Genomic DNA, 22,309 nt, shown 5'->3' with positions numbered 1-22,309 from the left:
CTGCTAACTACTGTCGCAAACATGTGACCTGGTTGCCAAAACTGTATGAAATCTACCGTCTTTCGTAGTCGCTATATTTGTTTACTTTGAAAATAAAGGACTTATATGAACGTTAATAAAATGGTTAACTTGATAATAGATGTTCTGTTTTTACTGACATCATGTGGCTACAAGTACAAACTGCCAGATGTGCCCTGTTCAGCTGAGCAACCTCACACAACCTATTAAAATGTACAGTGATCCTCCACCTGGTGGCGCTGTTGGCAAACAGGTCTACGCACCAACGAATAAGACGCGGAAACCCCGGATGTTGGGTACATAATGCGGAAGTAGGCCGCCGCACGTTCTTTCTTGTGAAGAGTTTACCACGTTGGTGGCCTTCGTTCCTGGCTCACCGCTGTTCGCTTAGATTTCTTCCGAATAAGTCGGTCAGGAATATTCACAATGGTAGGCTCTAGTTTGCTATGATTATCTCCACGTCTATGGTGTGGGTTTGTGTTGCGTGTTTGTTTTTGGTCTAGTTTCCGTGGAGTTGACTGGCTAACGCCGTTAGCTCGGGCCGTTGGGAAAAGCTGTCCCGCCACAATTCCTCCTAAAAAAAAAAAAAAAACGAGCACTGCACAATTACAACTTCGTCTGTAGACAAAAATAAAATGTATGCATTCAGCAAATATCGATGCCCGAAGCTTTTGTGAAGTAGCCTTACTACTTCTGTACCAACACGTTAATGTATCGGAATAAGTGAATCACTGACTCAACCATATTTGTGTTAGCGGCTCAATGCTCTTTACGGTAGTCGTGATCCATCCTGTTGCCTTTTCGATTATTTTAACATCCTGGAATGGAATCTACTTATTTATCATGTTAGGAGGCTGCTGTTGCGGCTTAAATCCAGTGTTTTTCTTGGAACACTGAAGAAATGGATCGCTTGTGGTCACCACTGTGACTGAGATGTGAACAAACCTCTAACTAGTTTCAACCATTTTTGTTGTGTTTGCTTTGCCAGCAATGATCAATGAAATGTATCAGGGATCTGTCCTGGAAACTGCAAAACCTCTGCTTTTGCAGAAATCGGTGTGAATGAAGGCCAGATTTGAACATGTTTTCCACTTGCAGGCTTTCAAAGACACCGGTAAAGCACCTGTGGAGACCGAGGTGGCCATTCACCGCATCCGCATCACCCTCACCAGCCGCAATGTCAAATCTCTGGAGAAGGGTGAGTGCCTTCGGGGGAGGGGGTGTGAATCACAGACCTAAGCGATGAGGACAAAAACTTACAGACATATTCTGGTGACTGTATACGCTATACTGAGCTGCAGCCTCGTAACAGAGGCAGGCCAGATGTGATGGGAGTGTGTGTCAGCTGTGCTTCTCAACCCACAGTCTGTGCCGACTTGATCCGAGGGGCCAAAGAGAAGAACCTGAAGGTGAAGGGACCAGTCCGCATGCCAACAAAGGTCTGTTCTGGGGAGCTTTAAGTACAGTTGACACTCATCTACTTCATCATTGCAATAGACCTTTATTTAATTTGGTGTGAAGCTGCCTAATATCCCAGTTAGTGGCTCAGAACTGGACCTGCTGGAGCTCCTGAAGCACCTGCATGGGTTAAATCATGTTTGGAGTTTTCTTTTGCTCCCAGCTCAACTCTGATGTCTTTGACTTCTGCAGACTCTGCGCATCACCACCAGAAAGACCCCCTGTGGTGAAGGATCCAAGACCTGGGATCGCTTTCAGATGAGGATCCACAAGCGTCTGATTGATCTGCACAGTCCTTCCGAGATCGTCAAGCAGATCACCTCCATCAGCATCGAGCCTGGTGTCGAGGTGGAAGTCACCATCGCAGATGCATAAACGCTGCAGATGAATGAATAAAGATGAATGAAAACTGGCGCCTCTGTTGTGAATAAAGTCGGAGTGGATGAGATGAATAAAGAGATCAATCTGTTAGAACATTAGCAGGTCGAAATCCAACACTTCATTTCATCAAGATCGGCTCTTCAAACTTGATTTTTTTTTTTTACCAACGATTGTTTCGACCATCTCCCACTGACCAGCTGGTCCAGATTCTTTAGCATCAAGCTGCAACTTTATTTGCTGGTATCAGGTCTGATATTTGTTTGGAAAATTTTTAAAATATTTCTTTAATGGAACATTGGTGCTACTGAAACAAATAAGTACCGAGCTGACTGTTCAGGTACCCCTAAAGTTTAGAGTTTGGAGATAGTTGCCTTTTTCGGATTGTCTCGCCCCAAATTTCAGATGGGAAGATTTTTTTCTTTTTCCTTTGGAAGACAAAATGTTGAACATGATCATTTTTGAAGAGATGAAAATACGACACTAGAGGTCAGAAGGTTGGGCGGAAGTTTTCTGGTCTTGTGGAAGGATGAAACCTTTGAACTCTGACAGTTCAAAGCTGAAGAATGAGATGATCCTCCCCAAAGGGATGGCGAGGTCCAGACAATAAACCTGAGTGTTTTTGTGTCCGATTATTAACATGTTCCATGCTTTTCCTTCTGCAACAGTTCATCACACCTGCTCAGTGAAACCTCGGTGTAAAGGAGGTGAAGCCGTGCCTCAGTGACTCTACTTTGGTGTTTTAGAAACTAACAGTTATTATATGAATATACAGTGTGCACGTACGCGCACACGTGTGTATAAACACTTAATACACGCGTGTGCCTGTATGTAGACTTTTTAGTACTTTGGGTTCATTTACTTTTTAGTATTTTGCAGATACGTGTCTGTATATAAACCAGATCCTCCTGTAATAAAGAACTAAAGGCTGACTGTTGTCACGTGACCTGTCTCCGTCTGTTCCATGATGGAACCTGCCTGGAACATCTGGTCCACAGAAAAAGCAAAACAGCTCACAGAACTGGTCCAGTTTAGACCCAAAAATGACAATAAATAATGAAAATGTGTGACACAGTAGAAAAATGGATGAACTTTCTATTGGTCATTGACAGTTTCACTCATTTTCATCAGAATTCATCAAAAATATTTAAACCAACAAACTACACACAGAACCGCAAAGTTTAGAGCTTAAAGGGAGCGACAGGTGAAGATTTAAAGCTCAACGCAGCTGAAGAAGTTCCACAAAGGAGAAATATCATGTGATGCTTTACCGCCACCCGGTGGACACGCGTGGAACTGCAGACAATAGTTAAACGCGCTCCGACACATTCTGACCTCTGCTGCTCCTCCTGGACTCCAGGGCTGCAGAAATATGCTGCTTTTACAAGTCTTTCTAAATCTGTGACGCATCATGAATCTTATTTATTTAACTACGTTTATTTAACAAATTAAGTTGCATAGTCAGTTTTAATTTAAATGCAAAAACATTTAAGGCATTAAAATAGCAAAAGAACTTTTAAACTTGAACCCTCCCAGAACGCTTTTATAGTAGTGGAATATAAATCAACAGCCATAAAGTTGTTGATCAACAGAGGAGTGTTCGGAACGGTTGGATCAGGACCCGAAAGCAGCAACACGCAGTGGACAATGGTGTCCGAAAAGCGTCTTTATTTTAAAGTGAACAAGAACAGTTCGGTCCGCGTTCACAGAGAGGCGGAGAGACCTCGAGAGAGTCCAAAACAAGTCCGCGAGGAAAACTCTCAAAAATAGTCAAGCCACAGAAGTCAGGGTTTGGCGATGAGGACGAAAACACTCCGCCGCTGGCAGACGGGAGTTCTGTCCTTAAATCTAACGGGAGATTGAAGAGAGACCGCAGGTGCGTGTGTCTGCGGGGCCAGCTGTGGCTGATGAGCGGCTCCTCCACGCCCCCTGCAGGTAGACACCAGCAACAACGGTCCCAGAAACTGGAAACCAACAAACCAGTTTTTAAAAGTATTCCTTTCAGACTAAGCAGGAAGGCTGAAGACCGACAAGGTGAGTGGAAACGAAGAGTATTATTGAAAAGAATTGACATTTGTGTTTGGAGATTAAATCAAGATTTGATTGAACTAGACGTTATATTTAGTTTTAGCACAAAACATCATTATACATTGTAAATGAAAAGGTCTTATTTAACTTTCTTATAGTCTGGCTTTAGTTATAGTTGAATAGTCTTTCTAAGTGAAGTTTAATTTATTTTTCTGCTCTTTGCTACTGATCCTAAAAGAACTTTAAACCCTCCCAGAATGCTTTAATGGTCGTAATATATACGCCATAAAGCTGTTGATTAGGTTTTAAAAGTGAAAGTATTCTGTTCAGACGAAACAGGAAGAGCGACATTATGTGACAGGTGAAAAGCTCTTAGAGTTATTAGAGTTGTTCAACAGTCCAGGTTACAGCTGGATATTTTGGTATTACCTGTCAAACAACATCTAATCGTCTGCAAATTAGCATCTCTCAGCCGGACCAATTTAAGACAATAATCTTTCAAAATAACTAAATAAATAAATCCACACAGGATCACAGGACACCAACAGGATTTTGGGTTCATGTTGCACGTTTTCTCACAGTGGTTTATTGTTCTATGTTGTGGAACCACTGTGAAAGAAATGCAGGAGTGGGTGTCATTTCTTTCATCTATTTTAAATAGAGCAATGATCTTTGAGGTCTTGGATCATAGAAATAATTGAAGAGGAGAACAAAGGAGGGAAGTTAAAAAGTCCTGACTAGTATGTTTATGTAGCACCAAATCATTTAGTGGCTGAGCTGAAGACAGTCCTTTCACCATGTTGGCCTGTGGAAAACCAGTGTTGTGGGCCGATGGACCAGCGTCCCCGTCGTTGCCGGACCACCGTTGGCCACCAGTTGGGTTTTTGGGATCAAAGTCGGGGCATTTCCTGTATCCGGTTCTCCTCACGGATCCATGACTACAACATGTTGCTGCAAGTGCAGAGACGTTTGCTCTGGAAAGAACTTTAGAGCACATTCAGTGCTGCAGGATGAGGGGCTGGAAAAGGTGCCAGTTCTTTTCTCACTGCAGGGACCAGTTAAAAAAAGCAGCTTAAACTCTGAAAATGTGAAAATTATAGAGACATCATTGATTTATTGATTCAGTTGTTATTCAGAATGTATTAGAAATGTTCCTGTTTGATAAAAATGCAGTGAATTGAGATTATTGAACTACAACCTCTCCAGATTATTTACCTTCATCACAGTCTCATCACTATTTCTGATGTTTCCTCAGGATGGACGAGGACAGAGCAGAGTCCACAGTGCCCAGCTGTGTGTCCCTGAAGAGTGACATGTCCAAAGATGGAGTAATAAACTTCAGAAGTTCAGACCAAATGTAAGAAAACTAAAGTGTGATGATGTGTTTGTGTGCCAGCTGTTAGTCACATTAACAGCAGCAGGTTGTGAGTTTATTATTGGAGATGTTTTAACACTTAAACCTCAGTCATATAGTTACAGACTTAATGAGAATATTGTTGATTAGAAACAAGAATCAGGTTTAAACTGAAAGATGAATGCTTTAATGGTAGTAATATATACGCCATAAAGCTGTTGATTAGGTTTTAAAAGTGAAAGTATTCTCTTCAGACGAAGCAGGAAGAGCGACATTTTTGTGACAGGTGAAAAGCTCTTAGAGTTATTAGAGTTGTTCAACAGTCCAGGTTACAGATGGATATTTTGGTATTACCTGTCAAACAACATCTAATCGTGGGCAAGTTAACATCTCTCAGCCGGGCCAATTTAAGACAATAATCTTTCAAAATAACTAAATAAATAAATCCACACAGGATCATAGGACACCAACAGTTTTGGGTTCATGTTGCACGTTTTCTCACAGTGGTTATTGTTCTATGTTGTGGAACCACTGTGAAAGAAATGCAGGAGTGGGTGTCATTTCTTTCATCTATTTTAAATAGAGCAGTGATCTTTGAGGACTTGGATTATAGAAATAATTGAAGGGGGGGGAACAAATGAGGGAAGTTAAAAAGTCCTGACTAGTATGTTTATGTAGCACCAAATAATTTAGTGGCTGAGCTGAAGACAGTCCTTTCACCATGTTGGCCTGTGGAAAACCAGTGTTGTGGGCCCGATGGACCAGCGTCCCCGTCGTTGCCGGACCACCGTTGGCCACCAGTTGGGTTTTTGGATCAGAGTGGGGGCGTTTCCTATATCCGGTTCTCCTCACGGATCCATGACTACAACATGTTGCTGCAGCAGTGCAGAGACGTTTGCTCTGGAAAGAACTTTAGAGCACATTCAGTGCTGCAGGATGAGGGGCTGGAAAAGGTGCCAGTTCTTTTCTCACTGCAGGGAACAGTTAAAAAAGCAGCTTAAACTCTGAAAACATGAAAATTATACAGAGACATCATTGATTTATTGATTCAGTTGTTATCCAGAATGGATTAGAAATGTTCCTGTTTGATAAAAATGCAGTGAATTGGGATTATTTAACTACAACCTCTACAGATTATTTACCTTCATCACAGTCTCATCACTATTTCTGATGTTTCCTCAGGATGGACGAGGACAGAGCAGAGTCCACAGTGCCCAGCTGTGTGTCCCTGAAGAGTGACCACTCCAAACATGGACAAATAGACTTCAGAAGTTCAGAGGAAATGTAAGAAAACTAAAGCGTGATGATGTGTTTGTGTGCCAGCTGTTAGTCACATTAACAGCAGCAGGTTGTGAGTTTATTATTGGAGATGTTTAACACTTAAACCTCAGACAGTCATATAGTTACATACTTAATGTGAATATTGTTGATTAGAAACAAGAATCATGTTTAAACTGAAAGATGAATTCAGACATAAATGCTGGAACAATATTGAGTCTTGATCAGGTTCTTTCATCCTATAAATCAAAGGACTAATAGAGATGTGTTTCATAGTGAGAGGGGGGAGCACATCCTATCAAACTGGGACCAGTCAGCTCCACCAGGAGAGTCCTCTTGTTCACAATCTGGAAGCAGATCTGGAGATGCTGAAATGAAGCCCAAACAAAGTAAAATTGTTCAATATAAAGTTGAACTTGTGATGTCATGAATTTGTAGTTGTGTTGATGATTTATTATAGATGGAAATCATTGGTTTACTTATGTTCAGGAGTGATCTGCAGGAGGTGATAGAAGGTCATAAGATGAGTCTGAAGAGAAGATGTGAACATGTGACTGAAGGAACTAATGAAGCAGGAAGTGGAACCCTGCTGAACAAGATCTACACTGAGCTCTACATCACTGAGGGACAAAGTGAGGAGGTGGACACACAACATGAGGTGAGACAGCTTGAGATGACCTCCAAGAAGAACATCCAGGACACTCCAATCAAGTGCCAGGACATCTTCAAAGTCTTATCTGAGCAACAGAGACACATCAGAGTGGTTCTGACCAACGGTGTCGCCGGCGTTGGAAAAACCTTCTCAGTGCAGAAGTTCAGTCTGGACTGGGCAGAAGGTTTGGAGAACCAAGACATCAGTCTGGTGCTTCCACTCTCATGCAGGGAGCTGAACTTGATCAGAGATGAGCAGCACAGTCTTCTCTCACTGCTTCATGTTTTCCATCCAACATTACAGAAGATCAGAGCAGAAGATCTGACTGTCTGGAAACTTCTGTTCATCTTTGATGGCCTGGATGAAAGCAGGTTTTCACTGGGTTTCAACAACCATCAGGTCATCTCTGATGTCACACAAGTATCGTCAGTTGAGGTGCTCCTGGTGAACCTCATCCAGGGGAACCTGCTTCCCTCAGCTCTCATCTGGATCACTTCCAGACCTGCAGCAGCCTATCAGATTCCTCCCTCGTGTGTTGACAGGATCACAGAAGTACGAGGCTTCACTGACTCCCAGAAGGAGGAGTACTTCAGGAGGAGGTTCAGTGATGAAGATCTGTCCAAGAGAATCATCTCACACATCAAGGCCTCCAGGAGCCTCTACATCATGTGTCTGATCCCAGTTTTCTGCTGGATCACTGCTATAGTTCTGGAGGACATGATGACCAGAGACCAGAGAGGAGAGCTGCCCAAACCCCTGACTGACCTCTACTCACACTTCCTGAGGGTTCAGATAAAGAGGAAGAAGCAGAAGTATGGAGGAAAGCAGAGACCAGAGGAACTGACTGAGGCTGATAAAGAACTCCTTCTGAAGTTGGGTCGGCTGGCGTTTGAACATCTGGAGAAAGGAAACATCATGTTCTACTCAAAAGACCTGGAGCGATGTGGACTGGACGTCTCCGAGGTGTCGGTGTACTCAGGAGTTGTACAGAGATCTTCAAGAGAGAGAGTGTGATCTTCCAGAAATCAGTCTACTGCTTTGTTCATCTGAGCATTCAGGAGTTTCTGGCTGCCGTCTACATGTTCCACCGTTACACCAGGAAGACACAGCGGTTATAAATCAGTTCCTAAAATATTCAAAACCAAGCCGGTTTTGGGTTGTTAAATAACAATACAGTCACATCTCTTGATGACTTCCTCATGAGAGCACTAATGAAATCTCTCAAAAGTGAAAATGGCCACCTGGACTTGTTTGTTCGCTTCCTTCATGGTCTCTCTCTGGAGTCCAATCAGAGGATCTTGGGTGGACTGTTGGATCAGAGGGACAGCCACCCAGAAACCATCCAGAAGGTCCTCAACAACCTGAAGGAGGAGAACAGTGATAAAATCTCCCCAGACAGAAGCATCAACATCTTCCACTGTCTGATGGAGATGAAGGATCAGTCAGTCCATCAGGAGATCCAAGAGTTCCTGAAGTCAGAGAAGAAATCAGAGAGGAGACTGTCAGAGATCCACTGTTCAGCTCTGGCCTACCTGCTGCAGATGTCAGAGGAGGTTCTGGACGAGCTGAACCTGCAGCAGTACAACACCTCAGATGAGGGACGACGTCGCCTGATTCCAGCTGTGAGGAACTGCAGGAAGGTCGTGTAAGTAAGTAAAGATTTTTGGGGCCGGACATCGGCGTTTAAATCAAGCGAGTGGATCATGTCAGGTAGCAATACCCCCTCCAGTGGTCATTCCTTCAATTCTTTATCTCCATTGCAGCGTCCATAAAATTTAAAAAACAACAATTCATTCAGAAATGTTCAACACTGGCTGGATATAAGTTCAAAGGTCAATCCAGATAAACCAACATAAGGCAGGAATAATAGGAGCCACAAGTTAACTTACTATAATGAAATTACTGTCATGTCATTAAATAACTTTTGTTTGTTTGTATACATCGTATTCAAACGACATAAAAACACATTTTAACTAATGAAACGTGACTATTTTGCTTCATTTGTTCAACGTAAAAACAGCCGGCCTCGTTGGTTTAAATGGGTGTTTTAGGTCTTTGTGGCGGTTCCGTTTGGAGCCTTTATGTGACCCACAAAGTTGTTTGACCCTTTCAACTTCATCACTAGCAACAAAAGGTGCAGTGAAAATGATTTGAAGGGAAACAGGCAGATATAACAGAAGCTGAGGGCAATCGATGCAACCAGAGACTCTGATGTCATCGATCGGATCGTTGAATTAAGACTTGACGCACGATCGTACAAATTGTATGAAATGCAAAATATCCAAAGAGCCGATAGACAGATAAAAAGATGCACGTTTCTTTAAACCATTTGCTACAATCATTTTAAATATTGAGTAATTATAAGCTGTTCTAAAATAAGACAAATGTTGAGAATAATTCAGTTGCATTTCAGATCTGATGGTCGTTCAAACTGTTGCTCTACGGTGTTGAATTTAGCTTTTCCAGGAAATGAGCTACATTTGTGTTGAGGTAGATTCTCAGATAAGTTGATTAGAAATCCCAAAGTTTGACTCACTATTTTTGTTTCATACACAACAGACTGCCTGGTAGTTGTCTTTCAAAGAGTCATTGGGAAGTTGTGACCTCAGCAATGACGTCAAACCCTTCTCATCTACGGGAGCTGAGCTTAAGCGAGAACCAAAGCCTGACAGATGCCGTAGTAAAGTTACTGTCTTCTGCAATGATGCATCCAAACTGCAGACTGGAGACGCTCAGGTCAGGAGGCCTCTGTTGGTCTTTTCTAAATTTCTTTATATTTTCTGCTTTTCTCTTCATTTTCAGATTTAGAAATGTGTTTTTATTTGTCCCATTTATTCCTTTTCCAGGCTGTGGTGCTGCAATTTATCAAAGATCAGCTGTGACTCTCTGGCCTCGGCGCTGAGGTCCAATCCCTCCCATCTGAGAGAACTGGACCTGAGCTACAACAATCTGAAGGATCCAGGAGTGAAGCTGCTCTGTGGTTTTCTCCAGGATCCTCTCTGTAAGCTGGAGACTCTCAGGTCAGCTTTCTTTTATCTTCGACATAACAACTCAACAATGAAAGGCTTCAAGATAAACTCCATTGACTTTTGGAGAAGAGAAGTGTAGTATGAATTTAAATGAGCCATTGAAAGTTATTTTATAGATACTTTTTGACTATGTTGTTGCTGTAATATCCCAGTTTATCAGTGGGGGGCCAGAGCTCTCCTGACTCCAAGGGCCCTGATTAAATAATGAAATAAAATGAAATCATGATTTTGAGCAAGTGTAATATGACTTTTCCTCCAATAAGAGATCATTTATTGCCATGATTCCTTATCCAGACTGAGTGACTGCAGTTTATCAGAGATCAGCTGTGACTCTCTGGCCTCGGCGCTGAGGTCCAATCCCTCCCATCTGAGGGTTCTGGACCTGAGTGAGAACCAGCTGAAGGCTCCAGCAGTGAATCTGCTCTGTGGTTTTCTCCAGGATCCTCTCTGTAAGCTGGAGACTCTCAGGTCAGTCAGAGATGATCCAGTACTTTCCCAGGTGTAACTAGTTAGACAATAAATGTTTACGTGTTTGATCTTTGTTATAAACGTAGTGTTACAGTTCTCAGAAAAAAGACCACACAGGACAGATTTGCAGTATTAAATTGGTTGTGGAAATCTGTCCCATGTGAGGATGGTCATCAATGACTAGAAAGGAAGTATCAGTTGTAGATTTGTCTTGTTTTATTTTAGGCTGGCCACAAAACCGCCCAAACATTCAGACCAATCAAAAATGGTTCTTCCTGTCTTTTAAAGATCAGAAGGAAAACTAGAAAACCCAAAAAGAAAGCTGCTGCAGTGTGCCATGCCCCTTCTCTACTGAGAAAAGCCATCCCAAAAAAGAGAAAAGCCCAAGTGTGAAGTGAGCACCCTGTTAAACCTTGGTACCGAAAGCCTGCAGTCATTCTCATCTTAGGTGGCTTCATTCCAGCCAGAAGCCCAAGCTGCCTCCCTCTTAAAGGGGCAGCAGGTCAGTCCAACCACAGAAACCTTCATGAAGATCTGAAGCGTTCAGCATCCACAGTTGTTGCACCTCACTTCCATTGGAGTCCAAATCAGAAGTCAACAAGTTGATTCTACACCGATTCTACACAATGCAACTATTTTAAAAATGTTTCCATCCATAAGTTTTCACAAATTTTTATATAAATCTGTTTGTTCATCGCCTCCTTCTTTTGTAATGATCACTAAAGAAAATGACCTTATTTGAGTTTTTCTCCTCACAATATGACTTTCTATGAACGATGCAATAAATGCAGCTTGCAATCTAAGACAATATGGAAGTATGTGTATATAATAGTAGTGGAAGTAGCTCATAAAATAATACATTTGCTCTTCTCATCACATCTTTCTATGTTATTAAAGAAAAAGCTGCTCTTAGTCAACAAAATCTAATACATCAACCAAAAATCCTAATTTTCTATAATATAATATAAAACAGTAGAGAAGACTCTTTCTGCAGAGACACTGGTGGCAGGAATGCAGAAGTATCACCTGCTCAACTTGGAAGGTGGAGCAGAAACCACCAGCTGAGAAGGTCCTCAGCGAGAGGAAGTGGTGAAGAACCATGAAACTTGCTAAGCTCCACCTCAGCTCCAGAGACGGGCTGAGCTGGAGCTGTGGCACCAGGTATCGCCCAGAAGAGCCTCCAACAAACAAGCTCTTCTCTTGGGAGGAGAGGGCTTTGAATCTCAGCTCAGTGTGCTTGTCTCTAGTAGGTGGCAGCTGCACCTTTTCCTGAGGTCCTTGTTGATGCCCTGAGGGGAATTGATGCTCCTGCAATGTTTTCTGGCAGCATTGAGCTTGCAGTGGGGCAATCAAACACACTGTGGGGTGGCTCTCTTTCCTTCTCTCATCTGGAGAACAAGTGACACCAGCTGCCAATCATTGTTGGAGAAATGTGCAGTCAGGGGAACTCTGCGTCCAGACTATAGCCACCCTTCCAGCATCCAGCAGTGTCTAAAACCTTTGATTTGGTTTCACCAGAGAGTGTAGGGATTGCAGGGTCGCTGCAGCATCGCCCACAAGCTATCAGGAGTGGGTCGCTTTGTCCCAACTCCTGACAAGAGTTGAGTGCTATTGAGAAATGTGGTCTCACAAACTTGGAAGGTATTTTGACCGACACACACTTTACATACGCTGTAGATCTTGTCCAACCGCCCTGAAAGAACCCAAAATACGAACATACGGCAGATAAGCCGGTGCAGGACGAGAGGTTTGTTGCTTGTAAGCTGTGTTTTGCTCTGGTACATGTTGATTTTTATTTGTCTTCTCTCAAAATAATTGTTATTTTAGACTAAGTGGCTGCAGGTTATCAGAGACCAGCTGTGATTCTGTGGCCTCAGCTCTGAAGTCCAACCTCTCCCATCTGAGGGTTCTGGACCTGAGCAAAAACACGTTGCAGGATTCAGGAGTGAAGCAGCTCTGTTCTGGACTGGAGAGTCCAAACTGTAAACTGGAGAGGCTCAGGTCAGTCTTCATTTTTCTACCTATATACCAGCTGCTAAGATGGTGAAGTGAGGCTGTTCTCAATCCTGCTGTGATGCACCACATTAAAAAAATTCTTTGTAATATCGTGAATTCAGGTACGACCCAACTAAGAACTAACGTAGGTTTAGTACTGACGCAGATAACATGCAGACCTGCACCGTATAACCTCATCCTGCATTTTTCAGATTGAATTTCTGCAGGTTATCAGAGATCAGCTGTGGCTCTCTGGCCTCGGCGCTGAGGTCCAATCCCTCCCATCTCAGAGAACTGGACCTGGGTCAGAACCAGCTGCAGGATTCAGGAGTGAAGCTGCTGTCTGCTCTCGTAGAGAATCCACACTATGGGCTGGAGACATTGAGTCAGTAGCTGGTTGAAGCCAGTCAACTCCCGCTCATCTGCTGCATCACTCACTGACCACTGGTGAAGAGCATCTGTGGAAACATCTGCCGTCTACTCCCTCCATAGATGAAAAATTCAGTTTTTAAAAAGCGGTGGTGGACTTTCAGGAGATCAGTCGATGGTCGACAAAGCAGAAGCAGCTTCCCTTGAAGTTAAATTAGTTCCTGGTGTCACACAATGCATCTTTATAAAGTTCTAAATGGCTCCTCGGCCACTCTTATAAGCATGAAAACATTATCTTGTCTCTTCAAATGTTACTATTTTACATCATGCCTTCAGAATCTTTAGGGTTTGTGTCACTTTAGTAAAATCAAAGCATTTTTCTTTATGTGCCAGCAATTAACACAATCTAAGAAGTCTTTGACACTAAACATATGGAGCTCCTATAGAACAAACTAAAGATTTGTTGTTATTAAGATAAAGAAATGCAACATTTCCCCCAGAGAAACGATGGCGATGGAAAAAGCCCTGGCTGTGTGTGTGCATCACAGCAGGCGTGGGTTCTCCTCTCTGGAGTCATGCGGGTCTCCTTTGAAGGGCAGATGAGGAGGTTGGTTACAGATTCCCGTCAGAAAGATGATTACGGTGCCAAAGGTCATCACCGGGGTAACCAGGAAGAGGCAGAGTCGGTCTACTGTACGAGCGATGCCGCTCCAGTTATCCTTCTCCTGTCAGGACCAGACATTTACGCCACTTTTGATCTTTTTTAAATCAGACTTTGGGTTGAGGACTCTGTTTGAACCATCTGAGCTCATTGTAGTCGTTCTTGTTGCGCATGTGTTTAATGATGTAGTGGCTCCATCCACAGCCGGCTTGATCTCTGCGTACAGCTGATGGCTCGCTCCTCCCTCTTCTTGTGGTTTCACAGCTACACACAGACACCAAAGCTCAGAACTCAAATGAAGCTACTGATGCTTCTATATCTCATGTGTTTAAATGTTTCTGGAAACGTACTCGCAGCGTGTGTGACTCGGGTCACCAGTCCGTGTCTCCCAGACTGTTTCTCAAACATCAGCTCACTGCGGGACTTCACACTGTCGTACTCCTCAGCCGAGGCAATGTAGCCCACTGAGCTGGATCGCCGCGGTAACGCTCCATCCCAGTACAGCTCTGCCTCAGCAGGGCGGGACATGCACAAGATGCGGGTAATCGCTGGAGGAAGAGCTGGCAGAAAAAGAAAACAGGATTTGGAACACTGATACTGATGTGTGTATGTCTGTGTGTTATAGTGGAAAAATCACCTGTTCATATATCCTCTTTCATATGTTATTAAGTCATATGTTCACATATTCTCTTTCATATGTTATTAAGTCATATGTTCCTATATTCTCTTTCATATGTTATTAAGTCACATGTTCATATATCCTCTTTCATGTTAAGTCACATGTTCATATATACTCTTTCATATGTTAAGTCACATGTTCATATATCCTCTTTCATATGTTATTAAGTCACATGTTCATATATCCTCTTTCGTATGTTATTAGGTCACATGTTCATATATCCTCTTTCATATGTTATTTGTTGTGGTTCGGTTTCTGGTCGGCACTCGGACTTCTCACCTCCTCTACCTGCAGGAACGGCATTCAGGGGGGGCGATCTCCGAAGAGCGCTGAGCCTCCAGTTAAATTACATTTGTGTAATGCTAATAGTTTAATATCGTACTGTCGAAATATTTGCATGAGGAAGTTTATGTAATGACAGAAACTACATTTTGGGTACAAATAAAGTTGATTAGTCCTTATATTTTCTGTTAAGTTTAAATGTATTTGTTATTTGACTCTTTATTTGCATATTTGAATGAAACTTTAACGCAAAGTTGTCTGCTCCTTTGTTTACTTCCGGTTGCTGTCGCTAGTTTCCGGTCTCGTGAGCTCACTCTCGCTAGCTTGTCACTGACGGTGGTTGTCAGCGCAGCATCAGCGAGTCTCCAGCCCGGACGCGGCTCCTTCGTGCGTCCACAGAGGCTCCGTCTGTCTCCTACTGACTTGTATCTCTACACTGATACCAGCTTTTCCAGCGGCACTTTTTTCTCCAGCAAAAACTCCTTCACCGCGTTATATATGTCAACTCCCCTCGTTATATGTGTCAACTCCCCTCGTAGTTGTCTTTAGGGGCAGTAGTGTGAGAAGTTCTTCTCTTGTGGAGAAAGAAACTTTCGTGGTGAAAATGATCTGTCTTCTTTCTTTTTTCTGCCATCTTTTTATGGGTCAGTCATCTCCTCGTTCTGGCTGCGCCCGCTCGGCTGTTTGGTCGTAGCGATCTGCGTAGACGCTACGTTTTGGTCATGCGCATCATACTGACCTTTGAACTATACTAGGTCATAGTTCACTTATATTAAACATTTTTTTAAAAAATATATTGATATTTCCAGTTTATGTGTAAGTGTGATTTAAACAAGAATCGCAAACAAAATAAATGAGATGCAGCTCATTGGTAAGTGGTGCTATTTGAGCTATTTTTAGAACAGGCCGGTGGGCGACTCAGGTGGTTCTGACGGGCGACCGGGTGCCCGCGGGCAACGTGTTGGTGACCCCTGAGATGCACATATGTGTGATTGTCTATTTATATACATATAAACCTCCCTTCCTCGCCCTCTTGGGCGGTGCCTATATGTATATATGTATATATACACATCTTTCAGAAACTATTGTTATAGGTGTCGATGATTCGAATCAGTGAGTGTTAGTATATTTAATGTGGAACAAACGTGTCTTATCGGTCATTTCCGGTTTACCTGCGCGCACCTGGTCTTAATCAACACTGACGAGGCCTCCGCGGGTTTTTACCTGTCCGATCGTCAGACGGACGTGAAGATTCTGGTTCTGGAGACTCAACGTGGAGGGGCAGTTAAAGTGTATTGCCTTGCAGAGGAAAAACTTTAGATACTTAATTACACGCTCAGACCGGATGGAGGCACCGTCGGCTGATGCGAGTGAAGCTCCGCGATTAAACCACGAACATTTGCAGCCTGATGAACTGGAGATTAACGCTCCTCCGGTCAAAACAACCCAGCAGGTAATGGGTTGATGCCTGCACGGCTCTTTATAAGAACATAATGGACGCCTTTATTGGGTCTTGGGTTTGCAGAATGAGGGTCCAGGTGGAGCTGAGGAGCAGACCATGAGAGTCTACCTCAGAATCAGGCCTTTCTCCAGAGAGGAGCTGGCTGACAATCAGGATCAGGTACGGCAATGCTGGGTCTGAAGGTCAGCTGTGTGATCACTCTTGCTGGGCATCCTTTATAGTCCAGCACCGGTATATAAAGCAGGGCCACAAGGGTAAAATTTGGCTCTTTTTTAGGATTGTGTGGTGATTGAAACCAACCAGATGGTGACCCTGAATGCACCAAAGGGCTCTGCCACCATGAAGAGCAGTGAGAAGGGCGTCGGCGTGTCTCTCCACAAGTTCTCCTTCTCTCAGGTGAGTAACGTCTGCTTTCAATTGCTCATTGGACTCGATTCCAGTCAGGCACGTGAGCCTCTTCTTTAACTTTAGATCTTCGGACCAGAGACGACTCAGTCTGAGCTGTTTGAACACACCGTTAAAAGTCAAATGTGTGGTTTCTTGGATGGGAAGAACGCTTTAATATTCAGCTACGGCGTCACCAATGCTGGCAAAACTCACACGATCCAAGGTGAAGATCAAAACGTCCCTTTCGCCGCTCTCTCGCTCCGCGTTGTTTTAAAGCTCTGCGTTGTTTTAAGGGACGCCGAGGGAACCGGGCATCCTCCCACGAGTGCTGGATGGCACCTTTCGTGCCATTGAAGGCCACCAGTACCAGGGGATGGACCTGAAACCCTACCTCCGCAACGACGCTCAGTATCTGGCTCCTGACCAAGTCAGGCAGGAGCGAAGTGCCAAAGCCGCCATTTTTGCTTCAGTCAAAGAAGTAAGACCGAAACCTGAATTCAGAATGATTTCATCTCAGTCAAGCGGTGATGCGTTCACTGTCGTCTAGGAATGCGATCATCCCAGGCCCAGCGGGGGTTCAGAGTCCTCGTCAAGCGCCTCTTCCTCCCTCTCATCCTCCATTCTGCCCACCGATCAGTCTGGTAAGACTCTAATTCTGCCTTCTTTCTCCCAAACGGCCCCAAACTTTGCTAAATTCTGCTCCAGTGATGGCGAACAGCCCGACAGAAGCGGGCAGCAGCCAGTTTGCCATGTGGGTGGCCTTCTTTGAAATCTACAACGAGAGTGTGTACGATCTTCTTCAGCCTTCGCTCTGCTCCAAGTCCAAGAAACGTGCGTCCCTGCGCGTGTGTGACGACGGTGCCGGGAACGCTTACGTTAAAGGTGTGTCGGGATGGGAGGGGGCGCCAGCGGGGACCTGGCTGCTCACACGCTGCTGCATCTCCGTAGATCTGAGGTGGATCAACATCCACACCCTGGGAGAAGCTTTAAAACTGCTCCAGTTTGGAAACAAAAACAGAAGCGCCGCGGCTACAAAGATGAACCAGTCGTCCAGCAGAAGGCAAGTTTGTTTTCGCAGGTTTTCCCTTTTTCCCGTGTCGCTCTGACGCCAGTTCTCCGTCCAGCCACAGCATATTTACCATGAAGCTGCTGAAGATCGACGACGCTGAAGTGAAATGGCTCTCAGAGTAAGTGTCCTGGGCAGAAATGGCGCCATCCACGGCGCCGTCTGATCTGACCGGACCCTGAAACTTCCCCCTCTGAAGGTTTTCTCTGTGCGACCTCGCCGGCTCCGAACGATGCAACAAAACCAAGACGTTTGGAGAGAGGCTGAAGGAGGCCGGCAACATCAACAACTCTCTGCTCATTCTGGGAAAATGCATCACCGCCCTTCGCAACAACCAGACCGACCGGTCGGTAGCGCCCGTTAAAGCTTAACCTTTGCACTCTGGCGCCACTGTAACCGTTGTCGGTGGTCCGAATCCTCCTCCGCCAGGATGAAGAGCTCCTGCATCCCCTTCAGAGAGAGCAAGCTGACCAAACTCTTCCAGGCTTTTTTCTGCGGCAGGGGGCAAGCGTCCATGATCGTCAACATTAACCAGTGCGCGGCCACCTACGACGAGACCCTCCACGTTATGAAGTTCTCTGCTGTCGCGAAACAGGTTGGCCGAGTTCCTTGTGATGGAGGCGACGTAGAATCGTGGAGGGCAACATGGGCTAACGCCAGGTCCCGTCTGCAGGTGGTGCAGGTGATTCCAGAAAAGCCCCTGGAGTCTCTGGCTCCGTGTTTAGTTGGCCCTGATGGCAGACCCCTGGTGAGGAACGGTCTGGTTGATGGCCAGGCCCTGGAGGACAGTTTTCCTGAGGAGGAGGAGGAGGATGAGGCTGAGATGTCTTTACTGCCGCAGAATGTGAGTCTGCTGCCGTCTGTTTGTGTTCAGGCCTTCGCTCCTGTAAGTGTCCCCTCTCGCAGGAACTGGTGAGCATGATCGAAAGCCTGAGAAACAAACTTCTGGCCGAGCGGAGAAGAAACCTGGTTCAAGAAATGGAGATCCGGAAAGAAATGGGCGACGCGATGCTCCAGCAGCTGATGGAGTCTGAAGAGCAGCGCAGGTCATTCTTCTGCACGTCCGATGTCGACGTCTGCGGTCCGTCTCCAGCGATACGTTTCTCATGGAGTTGAAATGTTTAGTCGACAGATCGAAGAGCTGAAGGAGAGCTACCAGGAGAAGCTGGAGAACACCTTTGAGATGTACAAAAACGCTATCAAAGAGCACGCCTACCAGAGCGCGATGAGCAATTTGGAGGATGACTACGTCCCTTTTGACGAGTTTCTTGCTGAACAGCAGAAAGTTGAGGTATGTCATGTTCAGCTTCTCCTCCCGGTCCAGACTGATGCGGTGCTGGCTCCCTCTACTGGCCACCGGAGTAACCACCGATCCAGCTGTTCTGGCTGTGACCTAAAACAAAAGGACTTCAGATTCTGCTTGTTTTGGACCTCTTGGTCATTGAAGTCCCTTTTAAATGAAGAGGTTTACCAGGTAACCATCACGTCTGTTTTGCAGGCTCTCAAACGTAAAGTATCAGAGTTGGAGTGTGCAGGTGTCAGGGCCGTGAGCACACCCCCGACGATGGAGCAGTCCTGCCAGACGCAACCATCCAAAGCGCCTCCAGCAGAAGGTTAGCAAAGCCTCGGAAACATCACTTCTAGGTTTCTCAGATCATGTTTTTCTGTGTCTATCTTGAGTCATTAACTAAAGGAGGTTCCAACCTTTGTTCCTCAGCTGATGATCGTTACAGACGTCTTTACAAAGAAAAATGTGCCGTTGAGAGGATGTGTGAGGACAAGCAGGAGGTAAGCGGGGCAAACCACCGTCGTTCATCCTCTGAGCAGGGTCTCCTGACATGGAATGTTTGGCTCAGTTGATCGTGTCCTTGGAGAGAAGGTTGATGGAGCTCAGTGAAACTCTTGAGAAGGTCAGAGATGGTTTCCTGGACAAATCTGCTGAGCTGGAGCTCCTGCAGCAGAAGGCCACTGAGCAGGTGAGGGAAGTGTCGGGCACGCCGGAGGAAGTGCTCACTAACGTGTATTATATATATTTTTCTGATGGTTCAGGCAAAATCCCTGGAGGCCGTCCTGCAGCAGAACATCACAAAGGACAGAGAGATCGCTTCACTGAAGGCAGAACTGGCCAAGGTCTCCCAGAAATCCCCGCTGGAGCCCAAACCCAAGCGAGGCCTTCTGGCCAACATCAAAGAGGCAGTGACTTCTCCACGGAAGGGCGCGGCTGGACGCACGCTCAGGAAAACAGTGATGTCTTTGACTTCTGCAGACTCTGCGCATCACCACCAGAAAGACCCCCTGTGGTGAAGGATCCAAGACCTGGGATCGCTTTCAGATGAGGATCCACAAGCGTCTGATTGATCTGCACAGTCCTTCCGAGATCGTCAAGCAGATCACCTCCATCAGCATCGAGCCTGGTGTCGAGGTGGAAGTCACCATCGCAGATGCATAAACGCTGCAGATGAATGAATAAAGATGAATGAAAACTGGCGCCTCTGTTGTGAATAAAGTCGGAGTGGATGAGATGAATAAAGAGATCAATCTGTTAGAACATTAGCAGGTCGAAATCCAACACTTCATTTCATCAAGATCGGCTCTTCAAACTTGATTTTCTTTTTTTACCAACGATTGCTTCGACCATCTCCCACTGACCAGCTGGTCCAGATTCTTTAGCATCAAGCTGCGACTTTATTTGCTGGTATCAGGTCTGATATTTGTTTGGAAAATTTTTAAAATATTTCCTTAATGGGACATTGGTGCTACTGAAACAAATAAGTACCGAGCTGACTGTTCAGGTACCCCTAGAGTTTGGAGATAGTCGCCTTTTTCGGATTGTCTCGCCCCGAATTTCAGATGGGAAGAATTTTTTTTTTTCCTTTGGAAGACAAAATGTTGAACATGATCATTTTTGAAGAGATGAAAATACGACACTAGAGGTCAGAAGGTTGGGCGGAAGTTTTCTGGTCTTGTGGAAGGATGAAACCTTTGAACTCTGACAGTTCAAAGCTGAAGAATGAGATGATCCTCCCCAAAGGGATGGCGAGGTCCAGACAATAAACCTGAGTGTTGTTGTGTCCGGTTATTAACATGTTCCATGCTTTTCCTTCTGCAACAGTTCATCACACCTGCTCAGTGAAACCTCGGTGTAAAGGAGGTGAAGCCGTGCCTCAGTGACTCTACTTTGGTGTTTTAGAAACTAACAGTTATTATATGAATATACAGTGTGCACGTACGCGTACACGTGTGTATAAACACTTAATACACGCGTGTGCGTGGATGTAGACTTTTTAGTACTTTGGGTTCATATACTTTTTAGTATTTTGCAGATACGTGTCTGTATATAAACCAGATCCTCCTGTAATAAAGAACTAAAGGCTGACTGTTGTCACGTGACCTGTCTCCGTCTGTGTCCGATGATGGAACCTGCCTGGAACATCTGGTCCAGAGAAAAAGCAAAACAGCTCACAGAACTGGTCCAGTTTAGACCCAAAAATGACAATAAATAATGAAAATGTGTGACGCAGTAGAAAAATGGACGAACTTTCTATTGGTCATTGACAGTTTCAGCCATCAGAATTCATCAGAAATATGTAAACCAACAAACTACACACAGAAAAACAAAGTTTAGAGCTTAAAGGGAGCGACAGGTGAAGATTTAAAGCTCAACGCAGCTGAAGAAGTTCCAAAAAGGAGAAATATCATGTGATGCTTTACCGCCACCCGGTGGACACGCGTGGAACTGCAGACAATAGTTAAACGCGCTCCGACACATTCTGACCTCTGCTGCTCCTCCTGGACTCCAGGGCTGCAGAAATATGCTGCTTTTACAAGTCTTTAAAATCTGTAAAGCTCCATAAATCTTATTTATTTAACTACGTTTATTTAACAAATTAAGTTGCATAGTCAGTTTTATTTTAAATGCAAAAACATTTAAAGGCATTAAAATAGCAAGACAACTTTTAATCTTGAACCCTCCCAGAATGCTTTTATAGTAGTGGAATATAAATCAACAGCCATAAAGTTGTTGATCAACAGAGGAGTGTTCGGAACGGTTGGATCAGGACCCGAAAGCAGCAACACGCAGTGGACAATGGTGTCCGAAAAGCGTCTTTATTTTAAAGTGAACAAGAACAGTTCGGTCCGTGTTCACAGAGAGGCGGAGAGATCTCGAGAGAGTCCAAAACAAGTCCGCGAGGAAAACTCTCAAAAATAGTCAAGCCACAGAAGTCAGGGTTTGGCGATGAGGACGAAAACCCTCCGCCGCTGGCAGACGGGAGTTCTGTCCTTAAATCTAACGGGAGATTGAAGAGAGACCGCAGGTGCGTGTGTCTGCGGGGCCAGCTGTGGCTGATGAGCGGCTCCTCCACGCCCCCTGCAGGTAGACACCAGCAACAACGGTCCCAGAAACTGGGAACCCAACAAACCAGTTTTTAAAAGTATTCCTTTCAGACTAAGCAGGAAGACTGAAGACCGACAAGGTGAGTGTAAACGAAGAGCATTATTGAAAAGAATTGACAGTTGTGTTTGGAGATAAAATCAAGATTTGAATCAACTAGACGTTATATTTAGTTTTAGCACAAAACATCATTATACATTATAAATAAATAGTTCTTATTTAACTTTCTTATAGTCTGGCTTTAGTTATAGTTGAATAGTCTTTCTAAGTGAAGTTTAGTTTATTTTTCTGCTCTTTGCTACTGATCCTAAAAGAACTTTAAACCCTCCCAGAATGCTTTAATGGTAGTAAT

General features: G+C 44.5%; 3 protein-coding genes across 5 annotated transcripts; all 3 read left to right on the top strand.

The window, feature by feature from the left end:
• The first annotated feature begins 254 nt into the window (after nt 1-254).
• rps20 (ribosomal protein S20) lies at nt 255-1,889 on the top strand. Its single transcript, XM_057012316.1, has 4 exons — nt 255-447; nt 1,117-1,216; nt 1,384-1,457; nt 1,669-1,889. Exons 1-4 carry the CDS (start codon nt 445-447, stop codon nt 1,849-1,851), a joined length of 360 nt encoding a protein of 119 aa, XP_056868296.1. The 5' UTR covers nt 255-444; the 3' UTR covers nt 1,852-1,889.
• A 6,435-nt stretch (nt 1,890-8,324) lies between these two features.
• LOC130513464 (NACHT, LRR and PYD domains-containing protein 12-like) lies at nt 8,325-14,828 on the top strand. Of its 2 annotated transcripts, XM_057012229.1 has the most exons (6): nt 8,325-8,811; nt 9,726-9,902; nt 10,013-10,186; nt 10,490-10,663; nt 12,491-12,664; nt 12,871-14,828. In XM_057012229.1, the coding sequence occupies exons 1-6, from the start codon at nt 8,366-8,368 to the stop codon at nt 13,049-13,051; spliced, it is 1,326 nt and encodes a 441-aa protein (XP_056868209.1). In that variant the 5' UTR covers nt 8,325-8,365; the 3' UTR covers nt 13,052-14,828. The 2 variants fall into 2 exon arrangements, with proteins under 2 accessions (XP_056868209.1, XP_056868210.1); XM_057012230.1 differs by lacking the exon at nt 10,013-10,186.
• Nucleotides 14,829-15,856: 1,028 nt separating this feature from the next.
• LOC130513424 (kinesin-like protein KIF20A) lies at nt 15,857-20,051 on the top strand. Of its 2 annotated transcripts, XM_057012154.1 has the most exons (18): nt 15,857-16,102; nt 16,175-16,270; nt 16,388-16,507; nt 16,583-16,721; nt 16,792-16,976; nt 17,046-17,139; nt 17,204-17,380; nt 17,447-17,558; nt 17,623-17,685; nt 17,764-17,910; nt 17,994-18,159; nt 18,238-18,408; nt 18,471-18,610; nt 18,690-18,855; nt 19,063-19,177; nt 19,282-19,352; nt 19,421-19,540; nt 19,614-20,051. In XM_057012154.1, the coding sequence occupies exons 1-18, from the start codon at nt 15,995-15,997 to the stop codon at nt 19,866-19,868; spliced, it is 2,445 nt and encodes an 814-aa protein (XP_056868134.1). In that variant the 5' UTR covers nt 15,857-15,994; the 3' UTR covers nt 19,869-20,051. The 2 variants fall into 2 exon arrangements, with proteins under 2 accessions (XP_056868134.1, XP_056868135.1); XM_057012155.1 differs by lacking the exons at nt 19,063-19,177; nt 19,282-19,352; nt 19,421-19,540 and having other exon boundaries at nt 15,862-16,102; nt 19,831-20,051.
• Nucleotides 20,052-22,309: the final 2,258 nt, after the last annotated feature.

This window comes from Takifugu flavidus, chromosome 17 (assembly GCF_003711565.1).
Source record: "Takifugu flavidus isolate HTHZ2018 chromosome 17, ASM371156v2, whole genome shotgun sequence".
NCBI classification, from domain to species: Eukaryota; Metazoa; Chordata; class Actinopteri; order Tetraodontiformes; family Tetraodontidae; genus Takifugu; species Takifugu flavidus.
The sequence above is the reverse complement of the archived record's forward strand: the minus strand, read 5'-3'. Positions and strand labels throughout refer to the sequence as shown.